Source organism: Adelges cooleyi, unplaced genomic scaffold (genome assembly GCF_023614345.1).
Source record: "Adelges cooleyi isolate 19-005CV unplaced genomic scaffold, UGA_ACOO_1.1 ACOO_flye_CR_arks_rails_tigmint_CR_PRNA_2, whole genome shotgun sequence".
NCBI lineage: Eukaryota > Metazoa > Arthropoda > Insecta > Hemiptera > Adelgidae > Adelges > Adelges cooleyi.
In genome coordinates this window covers 1,189,385-1,214,994 of record NW_026095860.1, presented here as the reverse complement: position 1 = coordinate 1,214,994, position 25,610 = coordinate 1,189,385, and the positions used below count along the sequence as shown (strand labels likewise).

Genomic DNA, 25,610 nt, shown 5'->3' with positions numbered 1-25,610 from the left:
AATTTCTTGTTTTGTCATCTCTCATTTGAATACACCACTGTACGGTTAAGTGTAACATATCCCATTGTCGTACAGAAAAAATACTAAAAGAATATATGCAATTTTGTAGTTTCGCTTTGTGAAAAAACAATTGTGTTTTTTTGCGATATAAAATTACTAAATAGTATTTCCTATCTACATTTGAAATGGTTTATGTATGTTGCCTTCAATTAATCGGGAATAATTAGCTGAAAATGTTGACCGGTCAACAGTGTATCACTCGAAAGTTGTTAAAGTCTCTAAAAGTAAAATTCACTTCTAAACTCGTTATCGACCGGTCGATATTAATTTGTTAATTTAAAAAGTTAGTTACCGTTTAAATATTTTTAAGTCGATAGCCACATAACAATATGTGGAGAACACTAAAATAAAGCTAAAAAAAAAATGTAGTAATCTTGTAATCTTAATTTAAAAAGTTATAGAAAAAAATTTGAACGTTACCATTTTCAATATAGTTTGGTAAAATTCTAAAATATACCAAAAAAAAAAATGTAATTTTCTACTAACGCTGTAAGAAAATAGCTAACCAGCTATTATATAGAAGAGATCTTTACTCTGTACGCAGCACGGGCACGTTGAACGTCGTTCGCTCGACTGTCTTACCGGTTGACTGACGACACAATGAAGAAGCAGCTTGTGTGTGTTAGTGTGCGCGACTTAACAATTTAATAACAATAATCGCACGAGTTAATTATTTCCAGCTTAACCGCCCGCCAAAAGCGTAAGTCGTTCGACACAAAAGTGTTCATTGCCTTTCCTGATTTCCATTTTCAACGGTCCGAGTACGCTTTTTCCATTTCAATATAATATATTTCCAACAAAAGAACGAACATTTTTCGATTGGCCCCGAACGACCCCAAAAATCGACGGTTTTGTGTATATTTTTTTTTTCCATAATATAAAGTTGTCCAATTCATTTTTTTTTTTTATTCATTCCGTCAATAAGAAAACATGTGATTTATGTGTGTGTGTGTGTGTGTTTTTTTTTTTTGCTTTCAATAAACGGCCAAGTTAAAATTCCATTTCTTATCTTTTGACGATTCTGACAACAGTCGTGGGAACGTTTTTTTACACTTTATAATCGGTTTTTTTTCTTCTTTTTTTTTTTTTTTGCCGTCTCACATATTATTACCGTGCTGCACCACATATGTATATATATATATATATGTACACCGACACAATGGCAAATAGTGAGGTTTTTTCCCGTTTATTATTTTTTTTGTTCACTTGTTTGTAATTTTATGGTCCACGGGACACGGTGTTCTCCGGCGTTTTTATCGACCACTACTTCAAACTAAACTCTCCACTCCTCTAAAAACAATAATATTGCAAAACGATATAATATAAAAAAATTGAAAATCCTTTACTACCCGACTAATTCCTACGGATCGCTCGGTGAACGCGTGTAAAAACCCCTTGCCAAGTCCGATGATTGCAAACTCCATTTTTTTTTTCAAATTGCGAACATTAGCGCAGCATGGTTGGATTAAAAAAGTGTGTATAATTTTCAGTGGCCAAGATAAATAACTACATAGTTGAATTTTTCACCACTAGAGTGCGCCAAAAAAATAGGCAATTGTACTTACTTACATTGTTTCAAATAACTTTAACACCCTGTCCTGAAAACATTGTTTTTTTTTGGGAAATTAATACTTTTCATATTGTTGTTAATCGTGTACAACCCACGGCCTGTGGTGTTGTTCGGTTCTTATTATATAATTTTTTTTTATTGGCTGCTCCGTTTTCCACGACACACATGTGGGGATCTTATCAATTAGTGTTGTCGGATGATTAGAACGCAAGGGGACCCGCACGATTCCGGTTCAATTAATTTAGCATTGTCGAAAAATGGGGGGGGGGGCAGGATCGCCTTCGCCACTAGAACTTTTCTAGTATGATTTTGCAGCCTATCCACGACGGTAATCCCCGGCTCAAAGGGCAATACCATGCTATTCCCACACCGACTTACTTAAATCTACAGTCTAATGTATACTATATATGTATGTTCAATAACAAAGACCGGAATCACATCACGCGCACCGGAAATGTGGCAAATACGGCGCCAGTCCGCCAACACCCAATTATGTATTATGTTTTCATACTTAAAATTGCTCGATTAAAATATATATTATTTAATTTGCATTGAACAAACAAACACTGTTCGGCGCTCCAAATATCAGCGTGTACACTATACCTACTGTATAATATTATGCCGAATGAGCTTTGGACTATGGGATTTAGTACATAATAATGTACACTTGGGGGGGGAGGGGGATTAAACACGGATTCGCATATAATTCCTCAGTCTTGTGTTATACAGCTGTTTAATCTCTCCGGCGTAGTATAATCAGCCCATAATATAATTGTATACTATTGCAGCGTCTAGTCACTGTGTACAATAATAATATATACTAATGGATTTGTTTTTGTTTTTTTTTCAGGTATGTTTGCACATAGTACTATTGTCGAAATCGAACCAATCGACTACACGACTCTCAAAGAGAGAGATAAGTTCAACGACGGTAAGTCGTGGGTAAACGCATTCTCAGTTAATAGAATTTTCTTTGACAATAAAGTCTACAACACGTGGTGTATTACCAAAGGTTAGGGCGCCGTTTTTTTTTTTTTTGGGTGGGCAAACGTTGTCACGTTTTGGCTTTGTTAAGCACGACGTGTCGACCATTAAATAGAATAAATTAAAAAAGATATAAACACTTCTGGCAATGATTTTTGGTAGGTGTTTGTTCGGTATTTGTTTGTTGGTTGACACTTGGCAAACAAATTTTTTTATTTTAAGCTGATGATTCATTTGGCACACTAAATCTATTTGTACAAATTATCTATATTTCTATACCAATCAGTCTAAAATATTCTCGTTAAGTTCGAAAATACAATAAACTATGTTTATTGTATTTTTTTCAGCATAACAAAACAGACATTTTATTTAGTTTACACCGAAGGAATGGAAGTCAATTGACTTAGAACTGAATTGATGAACTTCTAACTCACAAGAATATCGTCCAGTTTACGAATATTGCGCAACAATAAATTGTTGGTTGGTTTTTTTTTTACATTTTGCGTATCGGTAAACGATACGCAAATAAAACGCATATAAAATCTATCTTCAACCATAAAGAATAATCGTATAAAAAAATTAACAATCGTCAAATTAAATCATTGAATTAATATTTTTATTATTTCTTGAACTCGGACATACATAATAATAGAACATTTTTACGTACATACCAAGTTTCCAGCAAAGTTAGTTAAGTTAGAATATAAGGTTTACATGAATGGACGAGTGTCATCAACAACCGCATTTAGGTTTAATTACAACGCCTGGTGGAGGTCCGCAACCACAAGATTTTGGTTGGACTGGACCACAAGGTGGATTCGGTACCTCTATGTCAGTGGGGCCTGAAGAAGTAGTTGTAGTTTTCGTTTCGGTATAACTGAACGAAAATGAATCACCAGACGATGTGCCAGTTGAACCACCATCACAGCCACAGCTAATGGAATCCATCGGGAAGCCGTTGATGGATCCAAATATAAGCTCATAGATTTGAGGGAAATCGTCTGGTTTCTGAGTGTAGTATGATTTTAGAGCTGCTAAGAAAGCAAGTTTTTCCGCATTTCCACCGCCGTTCTGATAGGTAGTGTACAGTTGTGTGAGTTCAGGTATGTTATGGCGGTTGAAAAAATCACAGTAATTATCAGGGGTGTATTGCTCAAAGATACTGAAAATATCAATACTGCTGCTAGTCGGACTCCTCAGCAGAGGAAATTCATCACCACACCCGGGCTTAAAAGAATTATCGAAATTGTAGAAGTCGATACAATCCTGTGTAATGTCTGGTTTAAAGTTTGGAACCTGGCCCTTGTATAAAGCGTACAAAAATGTTCTGTATATAAATTTCAATTGTTTATTGCTTACATTGATTTTCCAATAGAAGTATTTCTCCGCCAATTCGTAATAGCCTTTGCTTATGAAGAATTCGAAGACAACCTCACTGGAACCAAACGATTCCAAAAAGTCGTTAAGATCTTTTCCATTGGGAGTATACTCGATTTGGTATGAGGGAATGTCATAACTATTGCCGCAACCATCCGGAATTAAACCTCTCGGAACAGGAAAAGAACCACCACACGCGGGCTTATAAGAATTTTCGAAATCGTAGAATTGCAACACGTCCTCATAGGTTTTTTGTGGATGACCCCTGTATAATTCGTACAAACATTGTCTGTAAGATAATTTCAGATTTTTGTCGTACACATTGCTTTTCCACGCTTGGTACTTTACTAACAAATCTGTATAGCCTTTAAATTTGAACCATTGGATGACAAGGTCGGCAGAACCGCACGATTCGTAAAAATCGAGAAGATCTACACCACGAGGAGTGTACACGATTTGGCCTGAAGGAAAATCGTCGGAACCGCATTCGTCCGGGATGCTGTTGATAAATTCAATTATTTCCTCTAGGACGAATTTGTCGGGGCACTGACTGTAGTATTTCTTGATAAGTTCTAAGTAAGCTTCTCTGGCTGCTTCTCTGGCTGCATCATCGATGCAGTCTCTATATGCATTGTACGCTGGTAAGATGTCGACGAATTCCAACTTTTCGAAAAATTTAACGCATTGTTTACGGGGGAGTCTCTCGTAGAGATCGCTAAAGTCTGTGTATGTGTAGTCTGGTTTGAAAACCTTTGGTACATCAACAGAATGGCAAGATTTCGGTTTTGTTGGGCATGGACTCGGTTTTGTGGAGCAAGTTTTCGGTATTGTTGGGCAAGGACTCGGTTTTGTCAAACCCCTCGGCACAGTTGGACCATCATCACAGCCACAGCCAATGGAATCGATCGGGAAGCCGTTGATGGATCCAAATATAAGCTCATAGATTTGAGGGAAATCGTTGGGTTTCTCGGGAGTGAAGTATGTTTTTAGAGCTGCTAAGAAAGCAAGTTTTTCCGCATTTCCACCGCCGTTCTGATAGGTAGTGTACAGTTGTGTGAGTTCAGGTATGTTATGGCTGTTGAAAAAATTACAGTAATTATCAGGGGTGTATTGCTCAAAGATACTGAAAATATCAATACTGCTGCTGGTCGGACTCCTCAGTAGAGGAAATTCGTCACCACACCCGGGCTTAAAAGAATTATCGAAATTGTGGAAGTCGATACAATCCTGTGTAATGTCTGGTTTAAAGTTTGGAACCTGGCCCTTGTATAAAGCGTACAAAAATGTTCTGTATATAAATTTCAATTGTTTATTGCTTACATTGATTTTCCAATAGAAGTATTTCGCCGCCAATTCGAAATAGCCTTTGCTTATGAAGAATTCGAAGACAACCTCACTGGAACCACACGATTCCAATAAGTTGTTAAGATCTTTTCCTTTGGGAGTGTACACGATTTGGTATGAGGGAATGTCATAGCTATTGCCGCAACCATCCGGAATTAAACCTCTCGGAACAGGAAAAGAACCACCACACGCGGGCTTATAAGAATTATCGAAATCGTGGAATTTCAAAACGTCCTCATAGGTCATTTGTGGCTGACCCCTGTATAATTCGTACAAACATTGTCTGTAAGATAATTTCAGATTTTTGTCGTACACATTGCTTTTCCACGCTTGGTACTTCACTAACAAATCTGTATAGCATTTAAATTTGAACCACTGGATGACAATGTCGGCAGAACCGCACGATTCGTAAAAATCGAGAAGATCTACACCACGAGGTGTGTACACGATTTGGCCTGGAGGAAAATCGTCGGAACCGCATTCGTCCGGGATACTATTGATAAATTCAATTATTTCCTCTAGGACGAATTTGTCGGGGCACTGACTGTAGTATTTCTTGATAAGTTCTAAGTAAGCTTCTCTGGCTGCTTCTCTGGCTGCATCATCGATGCAGTCTCTATATGCATTGTACGCTGGTAAGATGTCGACGAATTCCAACTTTTCGAAAAATTTAACGCATTGATTACGGGGGAGTCTCTCGTAGAGATCGCTAAAGTCTGTATATGTGTAGTCTACTTTGCAGACCTTTGGTACATCAACAGAATGGCAAGATTTCGGCTTTGTTGGGCAAGGTTTCGGTATTTTTGGGCAAGGACTCGGTATAGTAGAGCAAGGTTTCGGTTTTGTGGGGCATGATAACACCAAAGTAAACGCCTGTAGGCAACCGAAAAACAATGTTAATTCAATTAATTAAACAATTATTAAACTTCAACAAACGTTGGATGGGTTTGAAATTAGAAACTGGACTGACCTAACAAGGTTGTTCATGGTCGTATAGAAAGGAAGAACCACGAGAGTAACGCAGTACTTGCTTACACAAGCATACACAGAAGTAAATGAGAGTAGAATAGGCATGTCATGTTGGGAGATCTAATTGGTAAAAAAAAAAAAAAGTGAATAATAAAGACCTAACGGCCGCCCCAGTAAAATGTGTATAGAAAATATGACTAGAAGAAAGTGAATATAAGGAGATATAGCGTGAAATAGTTGATTTAGCGAAGACACTGAACGAGTTATAAGAAGCATAAAAGAAGATGTATCTCATTTGGGGAGATTTCTTGTAATCAACAAAGAGACCTGAGTACAATTTTAGTTTGAAAATGCTTTTAATGTAATAAATTTAAATATCATTTGAATAAATAAATCGTGAAACTCCTTTACTCTGTCCACTCTGACCTCATTTTCCTTTCTCTTTCCACGAGTACGCCTCATTCAACATAAACCATTTAATCAATTTATGCTATTTCTCTCAAAATGATTTCTCTGCTATCGCCTCGGTTCTCAAGCAATTTTTTGACGACTTTTATTTGGATAGTTTTTTTGCACTTGAAAAGCCTTTTAGATGTTAAAATAACTTAAAGAGAGATATTTTATACTTACGGTAGCCACTAGGACCGCAGCGATGAAACAAACGTTTGCTGACATGTTGTTGACGAACAACGCTTGCTGGATACTATACTAGATGTATGTTCCAACAAATGTTGCGGTGAACTGATGATTTCGAAGAGAACGCCGTTGGCTTTTATACGGTTTCGAATTCGTCAATGTCCTAAATCCATCGAGAGCTTTATTTTAATGATACATAACGTTTTACTTCGTAAAGCCTATTTTGTGTTTGCCAAATGTCTAACAAAGGCAAATAGACGAAAATTGTTATTGTTTTCGCGCTTTTCCACTTTTGGACACTTTACTGTAAATACTATACTATATTTACAAATCAAATACACATGTTTATTTTTATCGTGTGACATGCGTGACGTTTCCCTGTCGGAAATGTCACACATGACAATCTTGTGTAGGCAAAGCACGACAATCGACTGTAAGAAGTATTTGTCGAATTTAATGTGTATAGTAAGAAGAACAACTCATTATAGTTTTAAGTCGAGTTCCATTGGTGTTGTGTACTTTCGGTCGGTGTGTAATCCTAACCGAAAGTGCAACCTCGTCGTTTTACGACTGTCAAACGACCGAAAACGAATAATTCACCGTCACATTTGATAAACAAAACATTTCCTAAGTAAACATTGGAATGCCGTCGGTAGCTACAATAGGAGTCGTTCATCCAAACGAGATGACTTTAATGCAGCCGCGTTTACGGTTGAATTATCTCGGTAGATGGCTATAGAAGTCGGTTACAGTAACTTTTTTTTCTTTTCAACGAAAAACATATTACCAAGTCGTCGTCTCGACTGTTGCTTTGTTATATTAGAGTAGAGTGGAAAAAATCAGTTGGGGCATGAAGTTTTTGAGAGAGAAAAGTCATAAATGGTCTTTTACAAACATACAAACATTAATTTTTATAACTACTTTAATATAATATGTTGAATGCATTTTTTTTATCGATTAAAATATTAATTATTCGCTAAACTTAGCAAAATTATTGTAATAATACTCGTTCGCCGCCGAAACCGGTTATGATAACAGGCCAAATTAAGGGGGAAACTTCAAACGTTACTTCTAAACTTTGTTATGCTCTTTTCGGCCGTAGTTAACCCATAAGACTCGAGTACAATATTCTAATACAATTGTATTGTCTTAGCAAAGCAGCACACTGTTAGGCTTTTTAGGTCTGTTATTATCTATACAATTATATTTGAATTATTTACACACGTTTTGACGTTTGACGTTTGTACCTTTGAATCGCTACACCCCTCCCCCCTTCTAAATGTATACTTGGCAGGTTTTAAGAATGTACACATGACATGATGTCCATCAAAATGACGGAAACAGATTAACAAAGTGGTGTAAACAGTTATATGAATGTAACAAAAATGGAAAACAATTTTTAACCTAACGCGTTACACTGGTGTTTGTTTGCTGTGGTTGAACATGTGTGCGAGAAACACTGTTATTATTGAAAGAAGTACAAATCAAAAAAAACAAAATGAACCACATCCGCCGCGGTTTTTGTCGTGAGTGGCGGCATTCTTATTTTATTTCAATTTTTTTAAATAGTCTTTTTAATTTACAAATTTCATACACACACACCACGCTCAAATCGCCGTCCCACCGACCGAACGTAAGTAAGTATGTAAGTTACCGTTAATAATAACCCGTCACCAGAGTTGGGCATTTTTTTATTCGGATAACTTTTTTATTCCACTATGATTCGACTGAAAACAAAATTATCCAAATAACGCCCAACTCTGCCCGACACGCTGTTGGTAGATTTTTTTATATATTTATTATCAACACAAAAAAACTTACAGTGTCTTCCTAAAAGGTCTGTTTCAAATAACAAAAACGGCTGGCTATACTTAGGCTATGCCACAGTGGTCCGAAAGTGAACTCTAGTCCCTCAAGAGTTCCATTATTATTATATATGCAAAAAATATCAAAACAATTAGGTATGGTTTTTGATTAATTTTTTATATGTTTCTTAGACATAATATAAAATTTTAAGGTCATATGTGTACATGGACGTTATTTACTGCTATTTAAAGTTCAGTTATTGTAGTTTGGCGGTTTCTAATACTTAAAAAAAAATATATATGTATTTAATTTTTTTATTTAACTAAAACATAAGTAAAGCAAAAGAAACATTATTTTAAGTTATGATCTTTTTTTATGAAAAAATCAGATGTTTTACATGGCTTTTATTTTTATTTTACAGAGAAGTACTAAAGTTTACCCATACATCAATATACAAAGGTGTTGTATAGCTAGTATTCAGTATTTAAAAAACATAAAACAATCTTACGCCTGACAAAAATTACTCAGTACACATTGCAAATGAGGAAGTACGATTATTCACTGCAATTTTTTAATTTATTTCCAACGCCATCTTATTTGCATTGTGTTCTAAGCAATTTTTTTATATTTTTAAAAACTTGAATACTTGGTCTACAACACCAATGTATGTAAATGTGGGTAAAAATGGGCAAATTGTATTACTATTCTATTAAATAAAAGAAAAAAAACATGTAAAATATCCGATATTTTTCATTAATAATATTTTTTTCCCTAAAAAAGAAAAACAAAACGTTTTTTCGCGTCTTGCGGATATTTTGTTTGTTTTACTTATATCTTTTCTCTGGCAAGCGATTCAATCGAGCCTAGTAATTTTGCGAGGTCAACGGCTAGTTTCGGGATGTGTTAAAATTATTGTCATCAACAACCGGCACATTTGTAGACCACAAAAAACGCACAAATAACAACATGGCAAATCGGATTTCATGAGTTGTACAGTAAAAAAAAAATGAAAAAACAAATTTCTTCTGCGGTCTTGTACATACGGTCGACCGTCAAATCATGAACTTTAGAAAATGTATTAGTTTTTTTCCTTGTCGGACGCGATCAAAAACATCTCAGTGTTTTTCTCGGTCGACAAACAAACAAACGCAACTCGAAAGTTTGCATTCTCAGTTTACAGGATTTTCTTTGACAATAAAGTCTACAACTTGTGGTGTATTACCCAAAGGTTAGGGCACCGTTTTTTTTTTGGGGGGTGGGCAAACGTTGTCACGTTTTGCCCTTATTAAGCACGACGTGTCGACCGTTAAATAGATCAAATCAAAAAGTGGATATAAACACTTAGGTGCATTAATCGTGTGTGCGATTAAGACTAGGTATATATACACAATTAGATCGTGCCAAGTCATTGCCGTGCACTTCGTGTGTTATGTTTTCACGGTCTGTTTAACACCTCGTATATATTCCCCCCACACCGACTTACTTAAATGTACAGTCTAATGTATACTATATATGTTCAATAACAAGGACCGGAAATATGGCAAATACGGCGCCAGTCCGCCAACACCCAACTGTGTGTTAGGTTTTCATACTTAAAATTGCTCGATTAAAATATATATTATTTTATTTGCATTGAACAAACAAACACTGTTCGGCGCTCCAAATATCAGCGTGTACACTATACCTACTGTATAATATTATGCCGAATGAGCTTTGGACTATGGGATTTAGTACATAATAATAATGTACACTTTGGGGAAGGGGGTGGGGGATTAAACACGGATTCGCATATAATTCCGGGATCAACCCATAATATAATTGTATACTATTGCGCAGTATCTAGTCACTGTGTACAATAATAATATATACTAATCGGTTTGTTTTTGATTTTGTTTCAGGTATGTTTGCACATAGTACTATTGTCGAAATCGAACCAATCGACTACACGACTCATAAAGAGAGAGAGAGAGAGAGAGAGATAGGTTCAACGACGGTAAGTCGTGGGTAAACGCATTCTCAGTTAACAGGATTTTCTTTGACAATAAAGTCTACAACACGTGGTGTATTACCAAAGGTTAGGGCACCGTTTTTTTTTTTTGGGTGGGCAAACGTTGTCACGTTTTGCCCTTGTTAAGCACGACGTGTTGACCATTAAGTAGATTAAATTAAAAAAGATATAAACACTTCTGGCAATGATTTTTGGTAGGTGTTTATTCGGTATTTGTTTGTTGGTTGGCACTTGGCAAACAAATTGTAAATTCAAGCTGATGATTCATTTGGCACACAATAAAATGATTTATACAAATTATCATATGAATAGACCTGTGAAGAATAATGTTTTGGGTAATTCATTAAAAGTCCATACAGTTGTTGAAAACTGGTTGTGGACTAGTCAAAATAATCGGTAAATTATTCTTAATTTAAATAGTTAACTGAATATAAACGTTACCATTTCAGTTTCCAACACAAAAGATGGATATTTCCCAGAACATTGTCTAGTATTTTGAAGTGGCATAAACTTAAGTCTGTGTCCAATAAGAAAAACTATAAAATTGCAATGAGAACCCAAGTGTGTTATAATGAGAATCACACACCGTCTAGTGTTCCACGCCCAAAGCGGTTTGGTTAGGTCAAACGTACCTAACCGTGCAATGTTAAAAAACCGAATTAAACCGAACCCCTATTAGTTTTGCATACTACTTAGTTGCGATGACCGTTTTCAGCGCATATACACACAATTGTGAATTTATTTTGCCAACGAGCCTAACATTATTATTATTAACTCGGGCAACAATTGATAATCTGGCGGGTCGCATACCCTCCTGGCAATGATTTCGGTAGGTGTTTATTCGGTATTTGTTTGTTGTTTGGCACTTGGCAAACAAAAATTGTATAACGCGCGTGGGACTTATCCGCCTTGGTTAGGTGTATATCATAATACCGGAGGCCGTCGCAAAGTTATATAACTATTAATTATCGTTATTGTTGTCGTTTCTTCCTTGACGGGGCGGCAGTAATGTGAGACACTCGCGAGACCTAGAGAGAGATGCCGAGAGCGTGCTGGAATATTGATAAGTTTTCACTTAAGACATTTAAATGAAACTTCAGATCCGCACCTCATATTAAATTTATAATTTTCGGCCTCGACGAACCGCGGGTAAAAACATTTTGATTTTGTCTTCTCTCTCACACTCTGACTTTATGGTAGAATCCCAATTTCAAGGCGCTACTCCGGCGGCGTCACTTTTCTTACTTTTTGTCTCCGTTTTAAGATTTCCGCACTGAACTCGACATTCGTTGTTTTTTTTTTTCTATGTTTTATCAAATAATATACGGCGGGGTTTCCTCCCACTTTAGTTTCGCATTTCGTTCCATCGGCTTTAGCCGTGTATAATGTATATTATATACATGTATAAAATGAATGGACCATTTACAGCAACCGTGTAAATAGTAGTAGTGTATGGTAATATGTTAATTTCTATATATACAAGCGTCGTCGACAGAAGTTTGCGCGACTCTTGTCCGCTTGCTTATGTATATGCAAATCCGCTATGTTTATAGTTCTATGTAGGCAACCAAACGTTTTAATAGTAATGTATATTATTATTATTGTTATTATACCCGGGCTTGTAGTTTTACAACCGTATAACCGCCATTCCGGTAGATTGAAGCTAAAATTTACCGCTTATTCATTCTGGTTTAGTTTTTTTTTTCAAACTTCTTTTTTACCATTTATAATGTATATATTTAGCCATAAATTTAATGTGTATTTTACAACAATTTGACCCGGTCTTGAACAATTTTTAATTAAAAATCGATGAGTGGTTTCGAAATAAAGTTATTTAAGTTTAATAGTCATTACTTGAAAACCGGTACCAGTAGCAATCTTTTCAGCAAATCGGTTGTGTAAATCTTTAAATGCTTCAATGGACTTTGCACTATTTGGTTTCGTTTAAACCGTGGAACTGTTGGGTGACTATAACTGTAACTGTATAGCTGAAATGTCTTATTACTGGTAAGATATTGACTGGGCTATATACATAGTATTGTATACAATTGTATGCACTGCCGCCCGGAAAGAGAGAGAGAGATGATCGTCGTCTGACGTATACCACCGCCGACTTTCTTAACGATCCGATTTTAATGAAAGAGGCTCTTCTACGGCCGGTCGACGGTTAAAATGAGAATAAAAAAATTGCTTGCAGGGGCGTCTTAAGAGTCTTCTTGATGGGTGTAATAAGTATGTCGGCCGCCGACGAGCAGCGCTTATTCATTATGCGGACTTTGGAGACGATTTTATAAATAAATATAACGTTTTTTGTCAGTCGCGTTCAGTTAGTAAAAGTTCCCAAAAAAAAAAAAAATATATATATATTGTATATTATTATTGTTTTCGGTTGGGACTTGTGGACCTTTATCCGGCTACAAAAATGATCGTCTTGTGTTTTAAGTCAAGTTGTATATTAAAAAAAAAAAACAATCTATTGACGTCATAAAAGACAATTTTGAATTTTTTTCCCCACGTACAACGCACAAGAAGACAATTTTTTTAATTTTTATATTTTCTATATATTTTTTATTCAATAATAACAGCATCGCTTTATCGTCGGTCGCTCATGCGAACTCCTACTTGCCCGTTCGGCTGTCTATATATACCATACGGGTAAGTATACAACAAATATTGTATTTTTTTTTTCCGTTTAAACACAACAGACAGGTTAAGGACAGTCCTACTGTCGCACACGTCCACGTGTAAATCACTGTATTTGTACATTTTATTATATTTTGCTGCATACTCATGAAACACCATAACTTCTTAAAGATATACATGTATATACAAACAGTATTTTGTCTCACAAACAATGTCTAATTTCTAACTTCATTCATTTCTCCAATAGTGCTACTAGTACTAAAAACAATCCTGTTCAACAGCGGTGTCTCAAAGAAATAATATTATCAATCATCTGTAATGTTATCGTCATCAATCAAAAATCATGTCAATCAACAAGTGTTTCTTATCAGTTTGCGTTATTGTTGTAACGGCGTATACGGTGTATTTTCGGCATTACAACTTGGCCCTACTGCGTTAAGAGTTGACCGATGAAAAATCGTTTTTCTAAAGTCTATTTGTATCACAACGAGGTGCACCATGCGCGGTTTCTGAGATTTCTAGTGCACACGCGGGGTGAGCTAAACCGAACTTTACCTTCGATACTATCGTGTACCGCCTTAGGGTACAACAATGTAATATTGTCCGCGGCGTATAGGGATGATCGCACTTAAAGCGTTCGACGTGCACGCTGTACATTATAATACAATAATATATACTTTGGCATACACGATAAACGCATTAAAAACGACGTCTTTAAGCGCGGTCTGTCCGTCGAGAGTCGACCAGATTTATCCATCGCCGGCCTCTCGGCGGTTCTCTTCCGGCCAAAACTAATGTAACGTCTACGGGTCCAAAACCACCACCTAGGCCCCCGCGTGTGGTGTATTATTATTATTATTATTATTAAATACGTTTTGGGGTTACGAGGCTGTCACTCCAACACAGCACACCGCGCCCTACCACCCCGCAGGGGTCGCCTACCGCCACAAACAAGGTCTACACAATAAGTACATTATGTACACATCTGACGTGACGTTTGCTAGCATGTACGTGGCGTGTGTATCGTCCGGCCTTTGCAGGAAAAGAAAATCGCATTTCGATATAACCCAGGGTGTTATATCCGTTTAGACGGATAACCTTGACGAACGCCTCTCTTAAACTTAGTGATCCACGACTACAATAGAAAAACATCATAATCCGTTAAGTACTCGGGCATAATACTCATCTTCATATGTTGTAGCTATATATTTTTAATAAATGAAAAAAAAAAACCCAATGAATCGCCACATATGCCATTTGCTGCACTTTTGTTTGTGTAACTATATCATCATTTGCAATTTTTCTGATACATTCCTCGATTTTGAATGGAAAGGGTTGAACGTTTGTTCATTTTTCGTCCAACAAAGTATTTTCCCGCGTACGATTTCTGATCTGTTTGAATGACAACGAGTCCATTTTAGTATAGTAGTTACGAAAATTCAATACTAGAGAAATTTTAATGTCGCCGTTCCGGTCACAATGCATCCGATCTCGTCTACCATTAGGCCAGTTTGGGATCAGATCTACTCGCAGAGTCGACGTTAAGCCTCCCGCTAAGGACATTATATTTTATTATTACTGATATGCATAAGGCTAAATTACTACAAAAGGGCCTTCGACGTGGGTTTTTCCCGTTTCCTTTAAACGTACAAATGCCATTCCAAGGTACTTGGTACAACACACCGCTGTTTGTTTGGAAAAATTGTAAAAGGTCAAGTTTATGATCACACATTGATGATTTTTAATCATCTTCAAGCACTCTGAGTACATTTGTGTTATTACGATATTAAAAAAAAAAAAAACTCTTTAACCGCGGCCATGACGTTTTGTGCACTCGGTGTGTGTTATCGATGAGAGTGTTTTTCGTTCTATCTTTCTAACCTAACCGGGGATACATCCTGTTCGCCTATCTATTGTGATGTACTATCGTATTGCGCTTTTAAAATGTATATTGTTGTACGTCTGTCGTATTTCTATGTCACGAAAAATGAAAATAAAAATATATCGTCTTCTTCTATTCTCGTCCGCAGACGTTTTAACTCTTAAACCTTTAAAAGTATTGTACAAAAGTCCCGAGGGAGAAGAAAACAAGTCTTTCCGGATTTAGAATATCAAAAACCGACTTACCAGACGGAATTTTAGACTTTTATTGCGGTCTATCTAAAAACGTATCTAGGTATATGAAAACCTCACCGCCAATAGAAGCGGACAAGGATTTATTTCCTTATATATATATAAGAATAAGAAAAAAAAAGGATCTGTTGATTCGGAGGAGATTTTTCTGTATTTTATTTATTTAAACGTAAAAGTAAGTACTTGCCGAGCGTGACGGGTTTTTGCTTCGAATCCAACAGTTGGCCGAGTCCAGAGAATAAGGATAAGACACTGATTTTTTTTCTTATAATAATTTCGTTGATCTTATTTTACAATCAGAGTTATTAAATGTTTACCATTTTTTTTTTTTTTTTTGTATTATCCAGAGCTGTATCGACTTTTGTAACATTCACGTTAGGTGTCACGCGTACTAATGGAAATTGATTTATTAAATTGACAATAATTTGCTGAAAACGTCGACCGGTCGATAACTTCTTCAGGGCGACTACTTTTAAACTTATAGAAGTTTAAATGTCGAATTACATCCAAGACTAATTATTATCCGTTAGTCCATTTTTTTTCAGCAAATTAATAAACTTTAGTAAAACATAAACGTTGCCGTTGAAGTTCAAATAGTTTATCGCACTTTGCACAATTTAACCAAAAAAACATCTTACCCCGCGTATTGTCCTTACTGAAACATCCTGTCTAGGCGGGTTTCGATCAAGTAGGCGTTTCCAGTGAAAAGTTACCGAAAAATTATTAAAAGTCTCGAAACGGCCGCTGTGTTTGCTTGGCTGGCACACATCAACTCTCTTCTGGCCCTCTTGTGTGTGTGACCGGACAAGTAAATTTCCAAACGCTTGTATAGATATACAAACATCCATCTAAAGGGGACTGTACCAGCAGCAGCAGCAACAACAACACCAACTACTACACAAGAGGAGAGTCCGGGATAAGCTTGTTTTGCGTTCGCCGAAAGTTCTCTCCAGTCTTATGATATTATATATATCCGGTCGGTTTTACAATATAATAATTTACGGCAGTTCGTCGGCGAATATAAATATTGATGTTATTTAACTTTTAGTAATTGGATATTGCGCAAAACGTGTTGTCGTTCAATCGAGTGTCGCTGTGAACCACCCCTGAGTTATTATTGTAAGGTGCACCATGTGCTGTGTATAATATTGTCGTGCAAACAGTAAACACCGAAGAAGAAGAAGGGCAAGTTATGAGAACTAAAAAAAAAAAACGCCTCTCGAACGAAAAATGTGGGAAATAATATCATCTTTCCCCCCCCCCCTCCCCCAATAGCCATTGTGACCGGTTAGGGGGAAACATGGAAACGAACAAAGGGCTTTAAAAAAAAACCAAATTAAACCTTTAAACTATGTTATAAACTTCAGGAATTGTTGAGAATTTCAGAGACATTTTTAGTCATTTTTTTTTGGTTTTAAATTACTTATCCTTATGTATAACCTAGTAGTGTGTCGCTGCCTCCTCTTTGTAGCTTAGTGTTCTTTTTGGTCCTTGTATTTTTCCTTTTTCTTCATGATTTGAGTCGTATAATATCCTGCCTTTGGTGTCCCTCAACATATCACTCGACTGTTGTTTGAACTTGCATATTTTAATATATATATGGATCCTACCTTCTTATCCCGTGCAACTGTAATGTCTTATCCATATCTACACAAAAGCGTTAAGGGCATGTTTGTTTCTCTTGATCGGTTTCTACACTATTATCCTTGTATGCTAGAGTTATTTTTCTGTTGCATTGATTACTGTTTCCAAGCCAACGGTAGATATACTGTGGGCAGTTAAGTGTATAGGTATTTTTAACATGATTTTTTTTTTCTATATCTACCAAACGGGTCGACGTACGACTTTGACACTCGGTACTATTGCGCACATTGCATGCCGTCCATCTCATTTGATGATGACCATGTCTTGAATACATATATATATATACACATCGTTATATTATTATCCTGACACGCATGGCAAAAAAATCGTTCGGTATATATACCTATATTGGAGTACAAGTCCCCTATACACACTTATATTGTCCACCCGGCAAGAATTCACCGCAACCGAGAACAACATACATATTATGTGTCTATACAGACCTAACCAAACGTTATTATCGTGTAGTTTCACAGTTCAGAGTATATACAGGGCGATACAGTCGTTATCTTAAATTACGTTTTACTATGTTTATCAATACTCACCGAATTGTTGTTGTCTTCGTCCCTTACACATAAAACAAGCGTGGACTTCATTTAAAATGGGAACATAATACGCTGGTAATTTTATACACGCCGCCAATAGAGATAATATTGAAGTTACCATTTTCCGCCATCTTTGTGGGCATTAGAATCTTTTATCACACGAAAATATGTCTGTAACGAATTATTATTGGAAGTTGAGTAGATAACACAGAATCACAGATAATAATATATTTATTTATTTACAAAGCCGTAGCTAATGAACAGATATGTGAAAATAAAATCCCAAAAAATCTATTTGGCTTATAAGGATTGGCGATAAAAATTGTCGAAATATTGAAAAATGTAGTAAAATATGTACCTAAAAGTTTAGGGAAAATTTTTTTTCAAAATATTCATATTTTCAGAGAAAATGAGTGTCTCACACGTTAGATGGATCACCCTGTATAGTATTTTGCGCGCCAAGATCTGCTCTATGCTCCACGCGTGGTTTTGATTGGACACGGCGTTGGGTTTTCCCCGGCGCGACGTTGCCAAATCAGCGTTATTATCGAATGTGTTTTTTATTATTATTATTAATCTGCCTCGAGATTTTTTTTCTTTTCGTTATATTATTATTATTATATATTCATTTTTTTTACTTACATATGACATTTGCCTTTCAAAGCAAATCGTTTCGCCCATTCGATTTGGCGTGGAACCTCCTCCGCCCGTCCCGTCCGCGATGAATGTCACCCGTACATATCTACTTGGCTCGTCATTCTTATAAACGAATTTTTTTGTATTACATTATACTGTGGTACGATTATTGTAGCGTCCCAGGACTCTTTAGTCATAAGATATTTTTGTATTATTGTACAAACTATTACAATATATATATATTATAAACTGTTGAGGTGCGTACACAATGGTGGAACGGAGGAGACACACACAAGCCATCGACAAATAGCAACTAGATTAAAAAAAAAAAAAAACCACCAACCCCAGTGACTTAAGATTGCCCCGTTCAATGACACCGTAATAGGATTTTAAATAGAAATATTATCAGTCGAAGTTGCGTTTAGCGTTTATAGTTTCAGAACTGACTCGAGGCAAAGGCTCGAAAAAAGCACTACTTGATTGATCCATTAGTAAAGTGTATTATTTTTTTTAATAAAAAAAAAAAAGAAGTAACGCGGCGTCTCGAGTGATGTGTTTTAGATAAAATTGAATTGGGCTGTCTGTTGTTGGTTATTGTGTTGTCGTCCCCTTTGCAAAGACCATCTTTGGCGTTTAGTTATCTCGGGATAAAATTGTCTCTGGACGTCGGCCAAGCTTTTCTCCTTGCCGCCTACAACGAATCGCTATGATAACACTCTCTTCAATTACCGAGACTTATTAGATCCTAATCGAAGATCCACCTCCGCCGCCGTGTCCCGCCTTCTACTCTTGTTGTCTTGCAGTGAATGCTTTTTGTTTGAAAGAAAAAAACCGTGTTAAACGTGGAAAATGCCGTCGTAAAATCCAACGTGGATTATTATCGGCGAACGGGGTCTTGTTAAACGATATTTAAACCAAAGTCCGTGACGACAATGGCCCGTTTGTCATAAGCACACGGTAATAATACATAATCGTTGTCTTACCTTACCGTTTGATGGCTCCATTCAGTGGTGTTTTTTTTTTTTTTTACTACTTGTTAGTACAAAAAAAATAGGATAAATTGTAGACGAATGAAGTGGAGGGGAGCGTTGTTTTGTGTAACAGTAGCATGTCACACAAATATTGAAAGGTTGATTTTATGAGACGGTAGTGAGGCCAGCAATGCTATATAGGACGGAATATTGGGCGGTAGACAAGAAAACTGAACAGAGGATGAGTGTAGTGGAGATGAGAATATGATAAGATGGATGAGTGCAGTGACTAGGGCGGATAGAGAAAAAGAAATGAATACACAAGGGAGAGCCTAGGAATTGCTTCAACTGTGGGGAAAATGAGAGAGAGTACGTGGAAATGGTTGAAGATGAATGTAGAAGGGAAAGAAGAAGGGAAGGGGAAGGCCGAAAAAAAGATGGTTGGACGGGGATGAGAATAGAGTTAATGATATGATGATAGCTGTAAAAAACATCAAGTAAATATCTATTTTTTTTAATTTTTTTTTTAAGGACATTTCATCTTGGTCCGCTCAATTGTCGCATTCGTGTGAATGCACAGGTTATAGATGTGTCGTTACTGGTGTCGTGTGTAACTTAATCCCGTGTAGACATTTTCACGGGTATACCTCGAACCATCTAATATCATGGTATTATTGTTGGACTATCTTGTATCTACTGGTTAAGTAACATTTTTCATACGGCAACGCGGATGATAAAATAGCAGAACCCAAACTTGAGTAAAACTTAAAAAACCTCACGAAAATTGCATTCTATATTGGAAAACGAGATAGAACCTTCCGTGTGGGTTTTTAAACTTCCTCTTTCTCTTTACCGTCACTTAAGCGGTCGAAAACTGTAGCTACAAAGCCAGGCTAAACATCAAAGCTAATGATTCATTTGGCACACAATAAAACTATTTATACAAATTATCTATATTTATATTCCAATCAGTCTAAAATATTCTCGTTAAGTTCGAAAATACAATAAACTATGTTTATTGTATTTTTTTCAGCATAACCAAATAGACATTTTATTTAGTTTACACCGAAGGAATGAAAGTCAATTGACTTATAACTGAATTGATGAACTTCTAACTCACAAGAATATCGTCCAGTTTACGAATATTGCGCAACAATAAATTGCCGTTTGGTTATGTTTTATTTTTTACATTTTGCATATCGTTTACCCAAATAATATCTATCTTCAACCATAAAGAATAATCGTATAAAAAAATTAACAATCGTCAAATTAAATCATTGAATTAATATTTTTATTATTTCTTGAACTCGGACATACATAATAATAGAACATTTTTACGTACATACCGAGTTTTCAGCTAAGTTAGTTGAGTTAGAATATAAGGTTTACATGAATGGACGAGTGTCATCAACATTTGGGTTTAATTACAATGCCAGGTGGTGGTCCGCAACCACATGATTTCGGATGGACTGGACCACAAGGTCCGGGATTCGGGACAACTATGTCAGAGGGGCCCGAAGTAGTAGTAGTTTTCGTTTCGGTATAAGTGAACGAAAAGGAATCACCAGACGGTGTGCCGTTGATGATTTCACCTAATAGCTTGTAGTCTTCACCGACATATTGTGTATACTGACCGTAGTATAATTTCAGAGCTTCTAAGAAAGCTTCTTTTTCCGCTGGTCCGCCGCCGTTTCTAAAGTTAGTGTATGGTATTATAAGGGGTTGAAAATCTTCCCTCTGATGGAAAAAATCCAGGCATTGGTCGATAGGGATATTACTGTAGATATCGAGATAATCTTCTAGACAATTTGGAGGTGAAAACTTCGGCACAGTTGGACTTCCATCACAGCCAATGGAACTGGGCTGGTGGCGGTTGATGATTTCACCTAATAGCTTGTAGTCTTCATCTAAGAGGGACTGGGGCTTCTGACCGTAGTATAATTTCAGAGCTTCTAAGAAAGCTTCTTTTTCCGCTGGTCCGTTGCTGTTTTTATAGATCTGGTACGGTTTTATGAGGTCGATCGCTTGCCTCTTGGTGAAAAAGTCAACGCATTCGTCAGGGGAGAGATTAATGTAGATATCGAGATAATCTTCTGGACCTTTAGGGATTGTCAAACCCCTCGGCACAGTTGGACCACCATTGGGAATGAGTGGGTGGCCGTTGATGATTTCATCTAATAGCTTGTAGTCTTCATCTAAGAGGGACTGGGGCTTCTGACCGTAGTATAATTTCAGAGCTTCTAAGAAAGCTTCTTTTTCCGCTGGTCCGTTGCTGTTTTTATAGATCTGGTACGGTTTTATGAGGTCGATCGCTTGCCTCTTGGTGAAAAAGTCAATGCATTGGTCAGGGGAGAGATTATAGTAGATATCGAGATAATCTTCTGGACCTTTAGGGATTGTCAAACCCCTCGGCACAGTTGGACCACCATTGGGAATGAGTGGGTGGCCGTTGATGATTTCATCTAATAGCTTGTAGTCTTCATCTAAGAGGGACTGGGGCTTCTGACCGTAGTATAATTTCAGAGCTTCTAAGAAAGCTTCTTTTTCCGCTGGTCCGTTGCTGTTTTTATAGATCTGGTACGGTTTTATGAGGTCGATCGCTTGCCTCTTGGTGAAAAAGTCAATGCATTGGTCAGGGGAGAGATTATAGTAGATATCGAGATAATCTTCTGGACCTTTAGGGATTGTCAAACCCCTCGGCACAGTTGGACCACCATCACAGCCAATGGAATCGATCGGGAAGCCGTTGATGGATTCAAATATAAGCTCATATATTTGAGTGAAATCGTCGGGTTTCTCTGGAGTGAAGTACGTTTTCAGAGCTGCTAAGAAAGCATCTTTTTCCGGTTGTCCGCCGCCGTTTTGATAGGTAGTGTACAATGGTGTGAGGTCAGGTATGTTATGGCGGGTGAAAAAATTATCGTATTTATCAGGGGTGTATTGCTCAAAGATACTGAAAATATCAATACTGCTGCTGGTCGGACTCCTCAGCAGAGGAAATTCATCACCACACCCGGGCTTAAAAGAATTATCGAAATTGTAGAAGTCGATACAGTCCTGTGTAATGTCTGGTTTAAAGTTTGGAACCTGGCCCTTGTATAAAGCGTACAAAAATGTTCTGTATGCATATTTCAATTTTTTATTGCTTGGATTGATTTTCCAATAAAAGTATTTCGCCGCCAATTCGAAATAGCCTTTGCTTATGAAGAATTCAAAGGCAATCTCACTGGAACCAAATGATTCAATGAAGTCGTGAAGATCTTTTCCATTGGGAGTGTACACGATTTGGTATGTGGGAATGTCATAAGTATCGCCGCAGCCATCCGGAATTAAACCTCTCGGAACAGGGAAACCACCACTGGCAGGGTTATAAGAATTATCGAAATCGTGGAATTCCAAAACGTCATCATGGATCTTTTGTGGCTGACCCCTGTACGAATCGTACAAACATTGTCTGTAAGATAATTTCAGATTTTTGTCGAACACATTGTCTTTCCATGCTAGGTACTTCACTAACAATTCTTCATAGCTTTTAAGTTTGAAGTAATCGGCGACAATGTCGGTAAAACCGCACGATTCGTAAAAATCAAGAAGATCTACACCACGAGGTGTGTACACGATTTGGCCTGGAGGAAAACCGTCGGAACCGCATTCGTCCGGGATACTGTTGATAAATTCAATTATTTCCTCTAGGACGAATTTGTCGGGGCACTGACTGTAGTATTTCTTGATAAGTTCTAAGTAAGCTTCTCTGGCTGCTTCTCTGGCTGCATCATCGATGCAGTCTCTATATGCATTGTACGCTGGTAAGATGTCGACGAATTCCAACTTTTCGAAAAATTTAACGCATTGATTACGGGGGAGTCTCTCGTAGAGATCGCAAAAGTCTGTATATGTGTAGTCTGGTTTGTAAACCTTTGGTACATCAACACATAGGCAAGATTTCGGTTTTGTTGGACAAGGTTTCGGTATTGTTGGGCAAGGTTTCGGTATTGTGGGGCATGTTGACGCCAAAGTAAACGCCTGCGAAAAACAATGTTAACTCAATTAATTAAACAATTAAACGCCAACAAACGTTAGATAGGTTTGAAATTAGAACCCGGACTGACCTAACAAGGTCGTTCGTCGTCGTGTAGAAAGGGAGAACCACGAGAGTAACGCAGTACTTGCTTACACAAGAAGTAAATGAGAGTAGAATAGGCAGGTCGTGTTGGGAAATCTAATTGGTAAAATAATATAAAAATAGTGACCAATAAAGACCTAAAGGCCGACCCAGTAAAATGTGTACAGAGAATATGACTAGAAAAAAGTGAATATAAGGAGATATAGCGTGAAATAGTTGATTTAGCGAAGACACTGAACGAGTTATAAGAAGCATAAAAGAAGATTTATCTCATTTGGGGAGATTTCTTGTAATCAACAAAGAGACCTGAGTACAATTTTAGTTTGAAAATGCTTTTAATGTAATAAATTTAAATGTCATTTGAATAAATAAATCGTGAAACTCCTTTACTCCGTCCTCTCTGACCTCATTTTCCTTTCTCTTTCCACGAGTACGCCTCATTCAACATAAACCATTTAATCAGTTTTTGCTATTTCTCTCAAAATGATTTCTCTGCTATCGACTCGGTTCTCAAGCAATTTTTTGACGACTTTTATTTAGATAGTTTTTTGCACTTGAAAAGCCTTTTAGATGTTAAAATAACTTAAAGAGAGATATTTTATACTTACGGTAGCCACTAGGACCGCAGCGATGAAACAAACGTTTGCTGACATGTTGTTGACGAACAACGCTTGCTGGATACTATACTAGATGTATGTTCCAACAAATGTTGCGGTGAACTGATGATTTCGAAGAGAACGCCGTTGGCTTTTATACGGTTTCGAATTCGTCAATGTCCTAAATCCATCGAAAGCTTTATTTTAATAACACACAACGTTTTAATTCGTAAAGCCTATTTTGTGTTTGCCAAATGTCTAACAAAGGCAAATAGACGAAAATTGTTATTGTTTTCGCGCTTTTCCACTTTGTGGACACTGTACTGTAAATACTATACCATATTTACAAATCAAATATACATTTTTATTTTTATCGTGTGACATGCGTGACGTTTCCCTGTCGGATACGTTACACATGTGTAAGCGAAGCACGACAATCGACTGTAAGAAGTTTTTGTCGAGTTAAATGTGTATAGTAAGAAGAACAACTCATTATAGTTTTAAGTCGAGTTCCATTGGCGTTGTGTACTTTCGGTCGGTGTGTAATCCTAACCGAAAGTGCAACCTCGTCGTTTTACGACTGTCAAACGACCGAAAACGAATAATTCACCGTCACATTTGATAAACAAAACATTTCCTAAGTAAACATTGGAATGCCGTCGGTGGCTTCAATAGGAGTCGTTCATCCAAACGAGATGACTTTAATGCAGCCGCGTTTACGGTTGAATTATCTCGGTAGATTGTTTTAGAAGTCGGTTACAGTAACTTTTTTCTTTTCAACGAAACACATATTATCAAGTCGTCGTCTCGACTGTTGCTTTGTTATATTAGAGTAGAGTGGAAAAAATCAGTTGGGACATGAAGTTTTTGAGAGAAAAAAGTAATAAATGGTCTTTTACAAACATTCATTTTTATAATTCCGGGCTTTGTTAATTATAAATATTGAAGAATCTTTATGGAACGTAGAGACCTAAAACCGTTTTCCTTCTAATTGCATCTTAACAATCTCTTAACAACAACAATGTCTACTATGGTGATTTCAATCATATAACCGGCCTAACGTTTACCTATGAATGTAAATGTCATTACATTTTTTGTACTTTAATTATTGTAATAATACTAATTCGCCGCCGAAACCGGTTATGTTGACAGGCCAAATTAAGGGGAAAAACTTCAAACGGTAGTTAACCCATAAGACTCGAGTACAATATTCTAATATAATTGTATTGTCTTAGCAGAGCAGCACACGGTTAGGTTTTTTAGATCTGTTATTGTCTATAAAATTATATTTGAATTATTTACACACGTTTTGACGTTTGACGTTTGTACTTTTGAATCGCTACACCCCTCCCCCCTTCTAAATGTATACTTGGCAGGTTTTAAGCATGTACACATGACATGATGTCCGTCAAAATGACGTAAACAGGTAAACAAAGTGGTATAAACAGTTATATGAACGTAACAAAATTGGAAAACAATTTTTAACCTAACGCGTTACACTGGTGTTTGTTTGCTGTGGTTGAACATGTGTGCGAAAAACACTGCTAATATTGACAGAAATACAA

The 25,610-nt window shown here is 36.8% G+C and overlaps 2 protein-coding genes across 3 annotated transcripts in view; one reads left to right on the top strand and one right to left on the bottom strand.

The window, feature by feature from the left end:
* The window catches only part of LOC126833820 (DE-cadherin), a 139,251-nt gene that overhangs the window by 74,064 nt on the left and 39,577 nt on the right, over positions 1 to 25,610 (top strand). The window contains exon 1 of one of the 2 annotated variants that reach the window (XM_050565374.1): positions 2,481 to 2,561. The exons of the other annotated variant lie outside the window; for it this stretch is intronic. Within the exon in view, the coding sequence (XP_050421331.1) occupies positions 2,483 to 2,561 (79 nt within the window). The 5' untranslated portion in view covers positions 2,481 to 2,482. Of the gene's footprint in view, positions 1 to 2,480; positions 2,562 to 25,610 lie in introns of those variants that run through there. 2 annotated transcript variants of the gene reach the window in all.
* On the bottom strand, positions 20,596 to 24,200 carry LOC126833821 (uncharacterized). Its single transcript, XM_050565377.1, has 2 exons — positions 24,058 to 24,200; positions 20,596 to 23,349 (listed from the first exon to the last, which is right to left on the bottom strand). The coding sequence occupies exons 1-2, from the start codon at positions 24,100 to 24,102 to the stop codon at positions 20,734 to 20,736; spliced, it is 2,661 nt and encodes an 886-aa protein (XP_050421334.1). The 5' UTR covers positions 24,103 to 24,200; the 3' UTR covers positions 20,596 to 20,733.

Bases quoted from the DNA above. Each gene is read 5' to 3' on its own strand.
- LOC126833821 (XM_050565377.1), bottom strand. From the start codon at position 24,102: ATGTCAGCAAACGTTTGTTTCATCGCTGCGGTCCTAGTGGCTACC. The intron at 23,350-24,057 runs GTAAGTATAAAA...TGTTTTTCGCAG, and splicing joins CTGCGGTCCTAGTGGCTACC to GCGTTTACTTTGGCGTCAAC.